Raw genomic sequence first — 15,178 nt, 5'->3', positions numbered from 1 at the left:
TCTTTATCCAGTGTTGCGCCTGAGTCATTTCCTTATCCTTCCAACGTTTGCTGCTTCAATCTTTCTTCAAATCAACAGGGGTCTGAATTTGCACTGAGCCTGTATCCTCATCTGTATCCCGCTCTGCAACAATTGCTTTTGATCTCTTATCAAGCTGTTTTGAAGTTAGCTAATTTGAATTTTCCACACGTCAGACGCGAATCCACTATACGTACCCAGTTGACCGCCCCAGTCGCGCCGAAAAACGCAAACACCACCACAATCATAGCAATATATCCTTTCTTCCAGTACGGCGCATCCGTAGCAGGATACAGCGCTATACCCCAGAAGGTATACAGAATCGACTGTACCATACTCATGATATACAAAATAACCGATCGCGCAGCATCGTCGCCCGTGCGCTGGCATATAACGCTAGCCCAGCCGTAAATAATCGGATTGACGATGTACGACGTACCCGACAAGTAGAAAGCGAAGAATACACCGCCTGTAGGTAAGCTCGGTACGAGTAGCATGACCGAAACGACGAGTTGGAGACATCCGGCTAGTATGACCATTGGGATGCGGCGGTTCGTGATGTCGATTACATATCCAGCCCCGATGTTGGACACGATGGATACAGCTTGGATGCCGAGCGGGTATGTGGTAGTCGCATATGAAGGGAAGTCGTTGATATGTGCTTTCATCCACAGGAGGAACAGGCCTTGGAGGACGATTGCTTCTAGCGCGCAGCCGACGATCGAGTAGAATGTTAGTACGTACAGGTCTGGTGCGGCGAAGAGGCGCTTGACGAGAGACTTGAGGCTGATGTCGTGGCTCCAGTCTGTTTTGGGTGGCAGGCGCTCGATGGCGAGTTGGATTTCTTCTTTACTGAGGTAGGGGGCGGTGGTGGCTTCGGGGAGGTTGGGGAAGTACATCAGGCCGAAGATGCCGAAGGGGATTCCCATTGCGCCATCTGCGTGGAGTTAGTGGCTGTTCATTGTTTAGGAAGAGAGACTCACTAATGATGAAGACCCATTGCCAGCCCTGGAGCGCTGTCTCGCCGCGCAGGCTTTCGTTCATGGCAGTCATCATGACACCTGCGAACATGCTACCTATCTGCCCGATGGCTGTGAAGATGGCGGTGCGTTTGGCTATTTCTGATGGTTTGCTAGACTCGAGGTCAGACTGAAACGACTTTCTTGCCTATGTTCTCACTTACTACCAAGATCCCAAGATGTATATTGTGCCGCTGTACAAACTCGATTCGAAGAAACCTTGAAGGAACCGGACCACGCATAGCTGAGCATACGTTTTGCAGGCAGCGGAGCACATAGTCAATCCCGACCACACAAGGAGCGTGAATGGGAGCCAGAAGCGCGGTGCGACTTTCTGGATGATCAGCGCATGAGGAATTTGACCAACACAGCTCCTGCACCAAGTCAGCTTGACGTTGTCTCGTTCAGCGGGAGTTGACCACTGACCCTGCTGTGAACATAGCAATAAGGATGCTGTACTGGTTCCCAACCAGGTTGAGATGCTCTTTCAAGCCGGATACCTACATAGTCGCATTAGTCCTCTGGTCGCGAGTTTACGCGAATAGTTACACAGGCGTACATAGGCGTTGCTGAACGCAGAACGATCTAGACACCACATTAGCGCGAACCATACCGCGACAATCTGATTGGTCCAAACCCCACCTAGATAATTGAAAAAGTACGCAGAGCACAAGTACGCCTATACTCGTCAGTCTCGCGTCACAACCTGCAGCCGTCGCTCCTACTAGTATGAAAAAGTCTAAGTCTTCATTAGCTGCGTGAACTGATAGGTCCGGATCATTCCTGTATACCTAGTTTCCGAACCAGCCGCCTCTCCAAATCGGCCATGGTGGTGTTTAGTCGTGAGTACCCTTCGCGCTCGCGATGAAGAGCGAGACGCATCTTCTCGCGCAATCGCTGAAGTGAGTGTTTGCCCAGCCTTGGTGATGGAGTCGTGGTGGAGCAGAAACACCTTGATGGACACTAGCGAGCGAATCAGGTGCGGTGTTATGATAAGCAGTGTGGTTGGCGGGTGAGGCGCTTGAGGTTTAATGCTGCGACGGAGGAGGGTACCGAGAGGGTGGATGGTGGGATTTTGGTTCCGCTCGACGAACCGTATGGAGATGGATGTGCGTTGGGGTGATACAAGATACCTGAGGTCGTGGGATAGACAGGGGGTGGTGGGAAGGGCCGTTTGAGGCGATTTGAGACAGTCCATGCTTACCACCTATACGAGCCTCAATTGTGAAGGATGCAAGTCGAATATTCAGAGTTGATCGGTGTATTCACGTGACACACAATACTGTGACATAGTAACAAGCGGTAGAGATTCCTACAGCCGTCTTACCAGCGAAAGCCTCAGCAGCTTGACTGTTCTCAATATTGACGGAAAGTCAACAAGATTATTCGGTAGCCCGAAGCTATACACAGTATCGCCAGGCTTCTGTTGCGACGTCAAGCCTTCGTGTATAGCTTTAGGACTTAGCATGAGCTGCTACCTGTCGTACTTCACTTGACATTGTATTTGGCAAGCTATAGCTCTCGGTAGCTTCGAATAAACTTATTTGCTAGGCAGTTAGATGGGCTAACGCAGCATGACTATCCTATCAATACAAGAAGTTACAACTCCCACCACTTGAAGCTGCGCATGACTCTAGGAGCCTGTTGGAGTAAGGAATAGCTTGGCTGATCATCGAGTGGCAGATACCTGGAGCTCCAAACAAGCTGCACTCACATCAGGGTGAAAAGTCAAGCGGCGCGTTCCAATTCGGGCAGGATTTCGTTTAGTCATTCCAGGTGTGCAGATCAATCTACGCGCACATGAAAGGTGTCGCAAGCAACACGATACTTGGAAGTGTGCTGAACTGCTCAGTTGATAACCTTACAAGTCACGTTAGACAGCACGAGAGTTGAACTCATGGCACAAACAATTCAGCCAGCCTAACCCAAAATCACAGCCTGTTGCCGACAATCAGATCATCATGCGGAGCATACAAGTTCATACCGCGGCCTCTCTTCCTGCAGGCCAAGAATTGCAGCGGCAGAGGCTGACTAGGCCACATCCAATCACAGACCATCACTTCCTTCCCCTCTCCCGAGCTCACCATCGCAGTGCAATCTCACGTATATGTCAGATTTCAAGTGGTATTTGTCTGGCATGCAGCTCCGCAACGACGCTTGGGCGTACCATATTTCACATCCAGAACATCGCGTTTTTCACGCAGCAGGCCTCGCAATCTGCATCTTCAGTTGCACAGATGATCAGCGCACACTTGCCATTGCGAATGTACTGCACACCTTGGAATATGATTCCCAGAATAATCCTCATTTTTAAAAGGTTTTTGTACCGGTCAGAGGCTTGTATGCACGTTGACTGTGGTTAAGAACCCGGCCTGCTTTACGAGGTGTCGTGGACTGTTCATCCAAAAGGCTGATATATGCCTTGAGTATGTCAACTTTTCATAGATAGCACGCTCTCCTCTGCGCTAGAGATTGCGGTTTGCCCGCATAGAAACACACTGGGACACTGATTGGCCAACGCTCCTATGAAAGCTATAAAACGCCGAGGACATACCACGTTATTGCTCGCACGAGTTTGAATCACGACATGGACACACAAACACTCAAAGCTCAAGATGTCGAATGTTGTCATTCAAAACTAATCATTACCATTAACCCTTTTGGGTATTTTTATCATCTTCATCTAATGCTGGCCAAAGTACTTTCCCTTGCCCTTGCCCCACTTGGGCTTGACAACAAACGCACCGCGATCAATCGTGTTGATAACAGTGTATCCGCTGGGGAATGTGAAATGGCTCCATGTACCCGCATCCCAGAGCGCATCACCACCACCGGGCTTCATGTCGTCGCCAGGGAAGACGTCAAAGTACGCAATCTCCTCGACCTTGCTGCCGTCGGGGAAGCGCGAGATGCTGCTGACGTCGAGGATGCGCAGGCCGGATTGGTAGTTGGATTGGAAGGCGAGGCCGTCGTGCACGAACTGGTTGTGGTCGACCATGCGGGTAGTGGCTTTGTAGTAGCCGGAGACTTTGGGGGCTTCGAGGTTCTGGATGTCCCAGATATATGTGACAGCGAAGCCATCTTTGGCTAATGATCCGACCGCAGTTCGGTTGGGGTCAATCTGGCCCTCGTCGAGCTCGTCGTCCATGACGAGATGGGTCTGCCAGTACTCATCGGTCACTCCAGCCTTGGTGGGTGTATGAGGCGCCAACGTAGGGAGTGCGGGAGATGATCTTTCCGGCGCCAACGCCCTTCTTGTTGGTGACATCGTAGATGGTAAGGGTGTCCTCGTTGTAGCCGTAGCAGATGTCACGTCCCTGAAAATGGTCAGATGTGCATTAGACGGAAATTTGCAAAATTGCGGCTTACGTAGTACTTCTTGTGGGGTCCACGGTAGACAATGCATTGGGCATCGTGGGTGTAGCCATCTTGGGGCGCGCAACCCTCAATATACGGCTTGGTTATGTCGTCGGTGTTGATGAAGATGGGGCCACCGGCGCAGGTGTCGTTGCGGCCGGGGCGTCCACCACAGCCGAGAGCGACGACGTAGTTCTTCTCCTCGTTGGCACGGACAGTGTGGGAGCGCCCGGCAATACCCTGGGTAAGGTTGACCCAGGCAATGTCCTTCTTGATATCGAAGGTCTTGGGGCTCTTGGGGTCGAGCTTGAGGAGCTTCTTCATGTCGAAGAACTGGATACCGTGGCCGATACCCTCGGAACCAATGACAAGGGTGTCCTTGAGGACCTGCATCTCACGCCAGATGACGGAGTCGTTCTGGGCGGGAAGGCGACCAAGGTACTCGAGCTGACCCTTCTTGGTGACCTCGGCGAAAGCAGCACCATAGGTCTGACCAATGGCGATGAACTCGCGGTCCTTGTAGGTCCATCCCCATGAACCAGAACCATCACCGACAGAGTCACCAAGCTCGGCATGAGTCTTGAAGTCGTACATGTCGATGTTCTTACATTTGTAACTTTGAAAAGTGTTAGCTCATGTCTGATTGGGACCCTGCATGTAATTGCTTACGTCTGGATCGGCATCGCCCTTGACTGCCTCGACGCGACCGTTCTTGCACTCGATCTTGTCCTTGTTGGATCGCTTCTTGTGGAAGTCAATCCACTTCTTGCTGTCGTATTCGCCAGCGTCGCGGTGCTTGGCCCATGCTGCTTCTTTGGCAGACATCATAAGGTCCATGACCGCGCCAGAGGCGTATTCAGCGTGGGTGAAGCCATGGGCAGAGGCCAGAGGCACAATGGCTGCCGTAGCAAGAGTAGACCACTTCATCTTTGCAAATGGTACTGCGGATTGTCGGGTTGGCAGATGATCCAGCAACCTGGGTGGAGGAGAGTGCACTTTATACGTCTTGTTTACCGACAGCACCAAGATCAAAGCACCGCATTATTTGGTACGGTCGCGCGCGGTGCCCCAGTCCGCCTTACAATTGGAAGATGATCATCGACGTGAGACCTTCCTATCGTAGGTGGTACAGAGTCGAAGCATCTGTATCCAAGCTCCGTAGCGAAGCATTAATACTGGCAGTAGCATGTCGATAGTGCTGGGCATGTCTTGGGAGCGGCTTGGGACACGGAGGGATCCAGTGGTGATTTGCTCTGTAAAGTGCTGGAAGCTTGGCGGCATTCCGACCTGCACTTCGAGAACAAGCTGCGGATCTTGCTTACCATGCAGCGGTCGTGGACAAGGCGGGGCCAGCGACATGCACGACAAGCTTGGTCGTCGGTCCGCCGGCGTGTGCGCTGATAGGCAGGTTGTTTCTGCGTATCAGGAAGGTGCCAAGATATTGTAGGATTGCATCTGCGCCACAACAACAGAGCCGCGGGAGTTCGGAGCCGACGCCGTTGAGGTCATGAGGGGTATTTGCTGCGTTCCATTTGATTCGTAAGGGTAACACCGGTGTCGGTCGGAGGATGCAGAGTATCCTGGCTCGAGGGTGATATTTTGCTGTGCATGTGATATAGGTATGAGGTGGTCAGGGGTTGATAGGAAGCGAGCAAGCATTGCAGCCCTGCATATGCTGGAGCCTGGCAACTGCTTCAAGCCGGTGAAGATGGTCGTTTGGTGGCAAGCATTTTTACCGTTGTTCCGTCTCTGGCGGAAGGACCAATTTGGCTAGAAGCCAGAGTCTTATCTTGGTGGAGCAGGTCCGGAGAAGTACAACTAGGTCGACGTAGCAGAGCTTGGCGACAGACCGTGACCAAAAGCTATTATATGACTCGCAGGAAGAATAGACGTGAGATCGGACAGCACTGAGGAGATGGGAGGTGCGAGATCCGTGTGGTCAACACTGCAAAAGTAGGGAACACCGAGCTATGATATAGTTGACCGACTGCATTGGCACTGCAGTGTCTATACTGCTTGCGAATGAAATGAGCAAAATTGAGGCCGATACGTACCAAGGCCAGCAGGGACCGAAGATGGATGATTGGGCGGGTGTAGGGGCGCTGCATATTGTGGGGACGACCCAACTGGTAGCACGCGTTCATGTGAAGCCAGTCTTAGTCCTGTCAGAATCACTTGTCCGCGTGCTTGTATCCGCTAACTTTGGTACGCTGTCGGACAGACTGCGCGTAAAGGAGCAAACGTGTGAATTGAACATTACACATGACAAGGTGCAAATGGTGAGAATTGAGTGCACACGTGAGATTGAGCGGCCCGCAGCCATACGAGCTCTCCGGCTCGGCTAAACATGCCCTGCCGAAGATCGCGACAACTCCGAGTCGAGCAGCCCCAACAATGCGAAAACAATCATCACAGCAGCAACACCGACTTGTAGCAACATGAAGCTGTCGGAGGATGACCTGTACCGCACGTCTACTCAGTACAGGGCCTGGTCCTTCACCAAGCAACAACTGGCGGCGCAACGCCTGAAAACCAACCTCCAAGCCACCGAACGCGTCAAAGCAAATGTCGCGAGACAACGCGCCCAGCGAGCACAACAGACCGAGACGGATAGCATAGGCTCTGGAGTCGAAAATGGCAGTGGCGCTACTACCCCGCTTCCCGATCGGGGCAGCGACGTGAAGGAGGTCGACTGCTTGACGGCGGACGAGGAGTTGGCGATAGTAGACGAGTTCTGCGAGAGAGCACTGCAGCTCGGAGCGCATTGCCAGTTCCCCATTGAAGTTACAGTACGCATATCCTCAATTGACACTTCAGATGCGAATTACTAATACCTTCAAGGCAACATGCATCCAATTCCTGCGCCGCTTCTACCTCTTCAACTCGCCCATGACCTACCACGGCCAAAACATCTCCCGCACCGCCATGTTCCTCGCCTCCAAAGTCGAAGGCGCCATGCGCCCCATTGACCACTTCGCCACAAACTTTAAGAAGACCACGGCGGAGCAGATCCTCGCGCCCGAATACGTCATCGTCCAGGGCCTGCGCTTCAACTTTGATGTCCGACACCCGTTCCGCGCGCTCAAAGGCGGGCATCTGGAACTCATGGAGATCGCAAAGGGGACATACGAGGGCCCGAATTATTTGGAAGAGGGCATGACGAGCGCAGATTTGAGTGCGAGGATGTTAAAGTTGCCGGGGAAGAAGGGCCAGCCGTCGAATGCTACGATGCAGGACATGGAAAAGCGCATCACGGAAGCATACGGCCTCGCATCGCACATCTTGAAAACCGCAGCGCTCCTGACCGATGCGTACTTCCTCTACACGCCCGCGCAGATCTGGCTCGCCGCCCACCTCCTCGCCGATGGCCCTATTACAACCTTCTTCCTCAGCGTAAAACTCCCCGCTTCATCCCCCCACTTGCCCAAACTCACCGCCGTCATACAATCTTGCGCCACCCTCCTCTCCTCCCACCGCACTTACATTGCAACCGTCAACCCCAAGGCCGACGACAGCGCGCACAAAGCGCGCGTCAAGGCCCTGATTGAGAAGCTGAAGAGTTGCCGGGATCCGGACAAGGTGGATTTGGTCAAGTTGAACCAAGCGCAGAAGAGGGATGCAGTGAACGAAGAGAACGGTGGTGTCGAGGAGAACAAGGCGAAGAGGAGGAAAGTGGGCAGAGAGGAGTATCAGAAGGCGAGTGATGAGTTTTGGGGGCCCGAGTTGGGGAAGAAGGAGTGATGTGAAGGGTTGGATTATGCATAGCGAGGAGTTCATGGGCGGATTCCAACTTTGTGGACTCTAGAGCAGAGTCCCTTTTCTCTTTTATTATACTGTACATTCTACCCTCCTCTCGTCATCTCACTTCCCCCTCCACCCACTTAATCCTTCTTCCTCTCCGCCCCACCACTCTCCCGCCTCAAAACCCCTCCCGCACCAGCAGCCATATGCGCCATCGGCGCAACCGGCGCCATGCCCAGCGGCTTCCTACCCCCTAGCACCGAGTTTCCAAGGAACTTTGGCATCCCCGTATTCTCCCCCCTACCACCACCGCCTTCTTCAACCTCACCAACCGCGCCCCCCTCACCTTCTTCCACCCCGTCCGCTTCCTCCTTCTCCTTCATCTCCCTCGCCCGAATCTCCTTCATAAGCCCCTGCATCTGCAGCCGATACACCTGCGGGACATTTGCATTCGAGCCAAACGTCCTGAGCAGCTCTGTTTTGCGCGCATTGTAGCGCGCGCGCAGGGCGATGGCGGACTTGGGTTTGGGAGCCGAGGGGGGAATCTGGTCGTCATCCGAGTCGCTGGATTCCTGCGGGGCCTGCGCGGCGGTGCGGTACTCGTCGCGGCGGCGCTGGAGTTCGTGCGAGTCGGAGCTGAGGTCGCGCTTGCGCTTGGGGAGGGCGGGGGATGAACGAGTGCTGGCGGGGAAGATGGGGACGGCGCTGGTTCGATGAGAGACCGGGTCTTCCGCGTCGTTGGAGGGGAGGCGAGGAGCGGCGCTGGTGCGGTGGGAGATGGGTTGTTCTGCGTCGGAGGAGGCGTGGCGGTGCTGGGTGAGGCGTGGAGGGGGCATGTCTCGCTCGGCCTCTGCCTCTGGTTCGGGCTCGGGCTCGGGATCTTCGAAGAGCGCATCGAGTGTGTTCTGCTGCTCATGTGAGACGTCGAGGTCTTGGTTGCCGTTTGGAGTAGCGGGGGCTTCATCGCTGCCGTCATGTTGCGCTACATCAGGTGTAGGCGTAGGTCTCGTCTCTCTCTCATCCTCACTCTGCCTCATCGCTGGCTCCAAATCCCGTCTATACCTCGCGTCCTCCCGCTTACCCTTGACGCCAAAGCTCTCTTCAAAGTCCTGCAGCACGCTCTTGAGCTCCACAATGCTCTTGTGCAGTTCGGGGAAGTCGGTCCCGACGTTGGAGTACACGGAGACGACGTTCCAGCTGGCCATCATCAGGTTGTCGAAGTTGGGGAAGGCGGTTCTGATGACGTTGTTGAAGAGGTCGACTTTGATGGTAGTGGGGATGGCGTTGAAGGTGGCGGTTTTGGCGTCTTCGGGGATGGTGTTGAGGCCGATGTGTTTGCGCTTGTTGGTGGAGTGTTTGGAGATGGGTTCGCCGGGACGACGCTTCTTGGCTTTCTTCACTTTGGGGATGTTAGTGTGAGTAGTTCAAATTGAGCAGGTGGGCTTGCCTAGAGCAGTAGATCCGTTCTGTGCTGCACGCTCAGGGTCGAGCCTGGAGAGTGTCTGCTATGGTCAGTGACTGATATTGGAACTGGACGAATTCGGGCGTCTCGTAAGAAATGAGCCAGGAGATGCTCAAACATGCATTGACAGCTCGAACACTGCCTCAACAACCATGGATTACCTCCAGGCTCAATCATCTTAGTAGCACACAAATGTCAAAGACCAAGAATCCAAAAGAGAACAATCTCACCTGCCCAACCCGAAACGCCTCTTCAACCGGAGCTTTACTCGCAATCTCAAACGCACTCCGCCTAAGCTCATTGATCTTATTCTTCCTCTCCCAAATCGTCCTGAACTTCGCCTCAAACAGGCCTACCATCGTCTTCGCAATGAAGCTGTGAATCGGCACAGTCTCCAAGTTCGCTTCATCGGGCTTCAAAGCATCTTCCGTGCGCAGCTCAAACGTGTCATCTTCGACTGTCAGGTAGGCGCGGTAGATACCCGCCGGGCCCTGGTCGCTGGCGGTGTCGAAGTGAACATTGCCCAGGTCGTAGCGTGTGGCGGAGGGGCGGAGAGTCACCATGACGAGTGGAGGATACACAGCGCCATTGATGCGCTTATAGGCGGGCGGCTCGTTGTCAGAGAGCCCGCATATGAATTCGTTGAGGTGAGGGATGTCAGTCCAGCGGAGCTGATCGCGGAGCATGAGAGCGCGCTTCTGCGCCTTGTTGAGGGAGTGGAAGGTAGGTGCCTCCACCGCTATGTTAGGAGCCATGTTGGTATGGCGAGGGGGAAGTATCGTGGTTGAGCACTTCGTGGTGGTGACAATGTTGTAGCGGAGGCTGCAGTGTGGTGTGATATAGTCGCGTATTCTTCGAGCTCAAGAAAAACTGCGCACGAGCTTGCTGTGACGGAATTGCAGCCCTCCAGGCCGCTATTAGCGGGGCAGATTGCAGAGTGGTCTTGTCGCGGCTCACCTCGAGCGCAGGTGAGCGGTGTCGGGCGGGGATGGGAGAGCAACTGTTGAGGGCCTTTTGGCTTTGCCGTAAGCGAAGAAGTAATCGATGAGGTCAATCCAGGCCACGGTTGATAGCGAGATGAGGGCCGTAGTAGGGATATAGAGGAGCTTGGAGTGCGGAAGCCAGAACATATACTCGGAGGTCACAGATGCTGCTATGGCTATCTCTCACCTCAACTGCGGCAGGAGCGCGGCCAAGCCTTCAAGTAAAGGTGGGAATAGGCACAATGGAAGAGGATACCTTGCACACTTTGATCCTCCCCAGATGATGACTTATGTGATGTTGTTTGAGCAGGAGATGTTCGTGTAAAGAAGTGCCAACGAAGTAGATTCCGCCACTGAGATATCATGAAGGACTAGCTGAGGAGGTAGAGGCACGAAGAGCAGAATGAAGAAAAGATGCTAGTCGTAACAATAAAGACAACTTGATTATTGTCGTCAGCTCCAACATTGTGCAAGAAGACATGGTTGGAACGGGCAAAGTAACATGCCAGTTCATGCTCTATCCTTCAAATATCGATCTTCAAGGCGGACCGCCGTGATGAGCGGTCACATTCAGCCGAACGGGCATGACGAGTGACAGAAATAACAATCACGATAGAAACTGAAGAGAATTTTGTCCTCAGTATGAGATTCAACATGGTGAAAGATGGAATACGAAGTAAGGATAGACCAGGAGAGGGTGTGGTAGGTTAAAGAAAATGTGACACAAGATGACTTGACTTTGCGGAATGCTGCAGAAACGCACCGGATCCACATGTCGTTCAAAGCATTTGTAGGGCGCAATCAAGTCATTTACTTCTGAAGATGTGACGAAGACGCTCAACCAGCAATGAATATTATGAGCTTACCAAGTCAAGCTTGCATCTATTTCTACTCATACACATTCGAAGATTATCACGTTCTGCTGGCTGCCTGCACACGTGACCTGGCCTACAAGTATAGACCCTCGGGTTCACCTTCGCTCTTCGTCTTCAGGACTCGCTCCCTTGCAGCGCGGAAATCCTCCATGTTGACGCGCATTCTTCGCTCACGTAGAGCCAAGAGACCGGCCTCGGAACAGATGGCCTTGATATCGGCACCGGAGAGATCGTCCTTCTGGTTGATGAACTCGTCTAGGTCGACGTCCTCGTTCAAAGACATCTTGGAGGTGTGCAGGGTAAAAATCTTCTTCTTGGTTGATTCTGTGACATTGTTAGCTGTACGCCTTTATGGTGAGTGGTTGATAAGCTTACGATCGGGGTTCTCGAAGAGAATCTTTCGGTCAATACGACCAGGTCGAATCAGGGCAGGGTCGAGTGTCTCGATCTTGTTGGTGGCCATGATGACCTTGACGTCACCACGATCGTCGAAACCGTCAAGCTGGTTGAGAAGCTCCAACATGGTTCGTTGAATCTCGCGCTCACCTCCTGACGTTGACTCGTAACGCTTGGTACCAATGGCGTCGATCTCGTCGATGAAGACGATGGAGGGAGCGTTCTCCGCGGCGGTCTGGAACAGCTGTCGGACTAACCTGGGGCCGTCTCCGAGGTACTTCTGAATCAGCTCGCTACCGACGATACGCAGGAACGTGGCGCTGGTCTGGTTGGCCACGGCCTTTGCCAGGAGAGTCTTTCCGGTACCAGGCGCACCGTAGAGAATGACACCCTTCGGCGGCTTGATACCCATCTCCTCGTACAGCTCCGGATGCAGCAGTGGCAGCTCGACCGCCTCTCGTACTTCCTGAATCTGCTGCTCCAGACCACCAATATCCGCATACGACTCAGTCGGCGCCTTGTCAAGCTTCATGACTGACACCAGAGGATCCGCATCGTCTGTGAGCACACCTACGACCGACACCGACTTATGATGTAGTAGAATGCTGGCTCCTGGCTCGAGCAGGTCCTTGTCGACGAAAGACATGATGGAGACGTAGTACTCGGGGCCGGTGGCACTGGACACGATGGCGTGGTCGTCGTCGATCAGCTCCTCGAGGTTGCCGACGCCCATGGGGCTGCCTCGCATGTCGTCCACCCGCGATCGCTCGTCAGCGTTGCGGTCCGCGGCATCCTCTCCACCCTGGGGCACGGGCGCGTTGCCCTCCTTGACCGCCTTCGCCTTCCGTAGCCGCTCCTGGTTCTCGACGTACTCCTCCTCCAGCAGCAGGTGGTCGTGGATGCGCTGCATACGCAGATACCTCAGCTTGCATCGTGCGGTCGGGTAGACAATGGGGAGCTTGGCGGCGGCGCTGGGTCCGGCAGCCTTCTTCTTCTTCCTGCCGATGCGGGTCGTGGGCTGTGGTGGTGGCTCGTACTTTGGCTTATCCTTCTGCAATGAGTGTCAGCATCACATGATCGCAAACAGAGCTAGGCATAAGGTACCTTGTCCTTCTTGTTCTTGTCATCGCCGGGAGGGCCGCCGCCTCCAGCACTGGACTGCTGGTTACCCTGCGTATCGTTAGTATGCGGCCAAACGACCTCCGAAGGGAGGCAAGCTCACCATGGCACGCGGTCAGTCTGGGGGTCGTGTAGAATTATTCGGCGATTAGGGAGAGAAGTGAGTTGTCCAGGAGCAGTCAGACTGCAGAGATGAGCGATGGGGTGCTGCGGTGGCGGTCGTGTTTGTCGTGTTGACGGTGTTCATGGCCGCGCTGATGCCGCCGTAGCTTCCTGCTTATGTAAGGGCCTGTGCCTATAGCGTCACTGCCTCTCGACCACCCGCCTCACCTTTCCATAGACCGACAGACACGTCAACAAGCTCCTGACTGTGATAGATAAACTTCTTCTGTGCACTTCCACCGTCCAACTCTGCTACATACTTTGTTCTTTCATTCCGAGTGATTCACTAACTGAACTCTGGCCCCGCGGTTGCACCCGAGCTCCAAGCAGCACCCCACGCGGGTTGCCAGGTACTCTTTCTTGACACGCTTCGCGACTGCCTCCACTCTGTAGCGTATGTACAGCTCAACTTGATACCTCACACAAGACCAACGTCACTCTCTTCCCCATCCAACCGCCATTCACCAACACGCGTGACTCCGACCCCGCAGCAGCTGGCGCCTCTGGAGCCTCAGGCTGACCACTGCTCAGATCCACCACTCGTTGCCTACCTTGCACCACGCTCCGCCTTACTCTTCTCTCTTCCTTCAAGCACTCTCTCCATCTCTTCAACTCTGCACAATGGCTTCTTCCAATAGGACCAGGCGGATTGCCAAAGAGATCGCCGATATCCAAAACGACCAACTCTCCAAGATTGTTGTCGAGCCCGCAGGAAATGGCGATGACCTCACACATCTCAAGGGCCAGTTCTACGGGCCTCCAGACACGCCGTACGAGGGCGGCACATTCCAAGTAGACATCAAGGTCCCTAGCGAATACCCCTTCCGGCCGCCTGTCATGCGCTTCGAGACCAAGATCTGGCACCCCAACGTCAGCTCTCAGACAGTAAGCCGGCTCGCATCACATTCGTAGTCACATGCTAATTCTATAGGGCGCCATCTGCTTAGACACGCTATCGTCACAATGGTCGCCAGTCCTGACCATCAAGTCCGCCCTTATCTCTCTCCAGTCCCTGCTGAGCACACCCGAGCCAAAGGATCCACAAGACGCCGAAGTCGCGGGAATGCTGATACGGAATCCGGCTGAATTCGAACACAAGGCGAGGGAGTGGTCAGTCATGCATGCGGGAGCACCGAAGAAGGAAATTGCCGAAGGTAGCGGAGGTGCCACGGCAGAGTCGATCAAGAAGAAGCACATGCAGGCCAAGGAGAATGAAGAGAAGGTCAAGATGGCAGCGTACGTATGAAGCCCCAGTCCGCAGATCTGAGCTAATGTGCATGTAGATACCACGGATACAACAAGCAACTCGTCGACCGCTTCGTCGCCATGGGCTTCGATGTCGAGGCTGTCGTCGCCGCATTCGAGTACGTCGGCATCGACAAGATGGGTGGCGAGGACTACGAACTCGAGGAGGCTTACATGGGCGATATCACTGCTCGTCTCTTTGGTGAGGCGTAAGCACTTCGCTGAAATGAACACTGCAATCTCTACCGCTACCCTATACACACTGCCACGAGCGATTGACGTGCAAGACGAGACAGGAAGGAATGGGAAGGAGTCAACCCACTGGCGTTTTTTGATTATGTCTGGTTCATCATCGGCGGCGTCGGTTTCGGCCTTTTGTTGGCTTTCGACGTACGGTGCACGTCTACGGAGTTTGGGATATCATGGCTCAGATAATGAGCTTGAGTGCGACGGCTGTCCTTTGATATGTGAATTAGACATTTCAAAACACTGCTGATTCTTTTCTTACGTTTCTTCTTGGACTGACGAAAGTATTGCCCAAATGTTGCTGCGAAGGACGAAAGTGCTACGCTTTACTGTTAACGATGCACTATATGTGGTCCAAGACTACATTGTTCTTGCCCAATTGAAGAGATTGTACAATCGGCATCATATATAGGCCGAGGGTAACATATGTGATCATGAAGAAACTACAAAAGCGGGATATCTAGCAAGAAAGCACCAATCCTCGTGATGAAGGAACGTCTCAAAATATATACCAAACCCCCAAAGATGCAATATCATACATTGAAAATCTGCATT

General features: G+C 53.7%; 10 protein-coding genes across 10 annotated transcripts; 4 read left to right on the top strand and 6 right to left on the bottom strand.

The window, feature by feature from the left end:
• Nucleotides 1–55: 55 nt before the first annotated feature.
• On the bottom strand, nucleotides 56–1,089 carry SNOG_09080 (hypothetical protein; the record flags this gene model as incomplete). The annotated part of the gene is made up of 3 exons (XM_001799330.1): nucleotides 56–154; nucleotides 216–955; nucleotides 1,002–1,089. The coding sequence occupies 3 exons, from the start codon at nucleotides 1,087–1,089 to the stop codon at nucleotides 56–58; spliced, it is 927 nt and encodes a 308-aa protein (XP_001799382.1).
• SNOG_09079 (hypothetical protein) lies at nucleotides 1,073–1,261 on the top strand (the record flags this gene model as incomplete). Its single annotated transcript, XM_001799329.1, has 2 exons — nucleotides 1,073–1,123; nucleotides 1,217–1,261. The coding sequence occupies 2 exons, from the start codon at nucleotides 1,073–1,075 to the stop codon at nucleotides 1,259–1,261; spliced, it is 96 nt and encodes a 31-aa protein (XP_001799381.1).
• A 180-nt stretch (nucleotides 1,262–1,441) lies between these two features.
• On the bottom strand, nucleotides 1,442–1,865 carry SNOG_09078 (hypothetical protein; the record flags this gene model as incomplete). The annotated part of the gene is made up of 3 exons (XM_001799328.1): nucleotides 1,442–1,537; nucleotides 1,597–1,622; nucleotides 1,829–1,865. 3 exons carry the CDS (start codon nucleotides 1,863–1,865, stop codon nucleotides 1,442–1,444), a joined length of 159 nt encoding a protein of 52 aa, XP_001799380.1.
• Nucleotides 1,866–3,649: 1,784 nt separating this feature from the next.
• Nucleotides 3,650–5,321, bottom strand: SNOG_09077 (hypothetical protein; the record flags this gene model as incomplete). The annotated part of the gene is made up of 4 exons (XM_001799327.1): nucleotides 3,650–4,224; nucleotides 4,250–4,354; nucleotides 4,407–4,997; nucleotides 5,064–5,321. The coding sequence occupies 4 exons, from the start codon at nucleotides 5,319–5,321 to the stop codon at nucleotides 3,721–3,723; spliced, it is 1,458 nt and encodes a 485-aa protein (XP_001799379.1). The 3' UTR covers nucleotides 3,650–3,720.
• A 495-nt stretch (nucleotides 5,322–5,816) lies between these two features.
• SNOG_09075 (hypothetical protein) lies at nucleotides 5,817–6,502 on the bottom strand (the record flags this gene model as incomplete). Its single annotated transcript, XM_001799326.1, has 4 exons — nucleotides 5,817–5,996; nucleotides 6,131–6,212; nucleotides 6,286–6,362; nucleotides 6,449–6,502. 4 exons carry the CDS (start codon nucleotides 6,500–6,502, stop codon nucleotides 5,817–5,819), a joined length of 393 nt encoding a protein of 130 aa, XP_001799378.1.
• Nucleotides 6,503–6,832: 330 nt separating this feature from the next.
• SNOG_09074 (hypothetical protein) lies at nucleotides 6,833–8,135 on the top strand (the record flags this gene model as incomplete). The annotated part of the gene is made up of 2 exons (XM_001799325.1): nucleotides 6,833–7,183; nucleotides 7,236–8,135. The coding sequence occupies 2 exons, from the start codon at nucleotides 6,833–6,835 to the stop codon at nucleotides 8,133–8,135; spliced, it is 1,251 nt and encodes a 416-aa protein (XP_001799377.1).
• A 140-nt stretch (nucleotides 8,136–8,275) lies between these two features.
• SNOG_09073 (hypothetical protein) lies at nucleotides 8,276–10,727 on the bottom strand (the record flags this gene model as incomplete). Its single annotated transcript, XM_001799324.1, has 3 exons — nucleotides 8,276–9,534; nucleotides 9,788–10,419; nucleotides 10,555–10,727. The coding sequence occupies 3 exons, from the start codon at nucleotides 10,725–10,727 to the stop codon at nucleotides 8,276–8,278; spliced, it is 2,064 nt and encodes a 687-aa protein (XP_001799376.1).
• A 25-nt stretch (nucleotides 10,728–10,752) lies between these two features.
• SNOG_09072 (hypothetical protein) lies at nucleotides 10,753–10,987 on the top strand (the record flags this gene model as incomplete). The annotated part of the gene is made up of 2 exons (XM_001799323.1): nucleotides 10,753–10,807; nucleotides 10,950–10,987. The coding sequence occupies 2 exons, from the start codon at nucleotides 10,753–10,755 to the stop codon at nucleotides 10,985–10,987; spliced, it is 93 nt and encodes a 30-aa protein (XP_001799375.1).
• Nucleotides 10,988–11,528: 541 nt separating this feature from the next.
• On the bottom strand, nucleotides 11,529–13,217 carry SNOG_09071 (hypothetical protein; the record flags this gene model as incomplete). Its single annotated transcript, XM_001799322.1, has 4 exons — nucleotides 11,529–11,779; nucleotides 11,831–12,902; nucleotides 12,956–13,004; nucleotides 13,156–13,217. 4 exons carry the CDS (start codon nucleotides 13,215–13,217, stop codon nucleotides 11,529–11,531), a joined length of 1,434 nt encoding a protein of 477 aa, XP_001799374.1.
• Nucleotides 13,218–13,753: 536 nt separating this feature from the next.
• Nucleotides 13,754–15,046, top strand: SNOG_09070 (hypothetical protein; the record flags this gene model as incomplete). The annotated part of the gene is made up of 3 exons (XM_001799321.1): nucleotides 13,754–14,017; nucleotides 14,064–14,368; nucleotides 14,416–15,046. The coding sequence occupies 3 exons, from the start codon at nucleotides 13,754–13,756 to the stop codon at nucleotides 14,588–14,590; spliced, it is 744 nt and encodes a 247-aa protein (XP_001799373.1). The 3' UTR covers nucleotides 14,591–15,046.
• Between the last annotated feature and the right edge of the window lie 132 nt (nucleotides 15,047–15,178).

This window comes from Parastagonospora nodorum (genome assembly GCF_000146915.1).
Source record: "Parastagonospora nodorum SN15 chromosome Unknown scaffold_14, whole genome shotgun sequence".
In the NCBI taxonomy this organism is placed as follows: Eukaryota; Fungi; Ascomycota; class Dothideomycetes; order Pleosporales; family Phaeosphaeriaceae; genus Parastagonospora; species Parastagonospora nodorum.
Note: the sequence above shows the minus strand (reverse complement) of the source record. Positions and strands in the feature narration are given on the sequence as shown.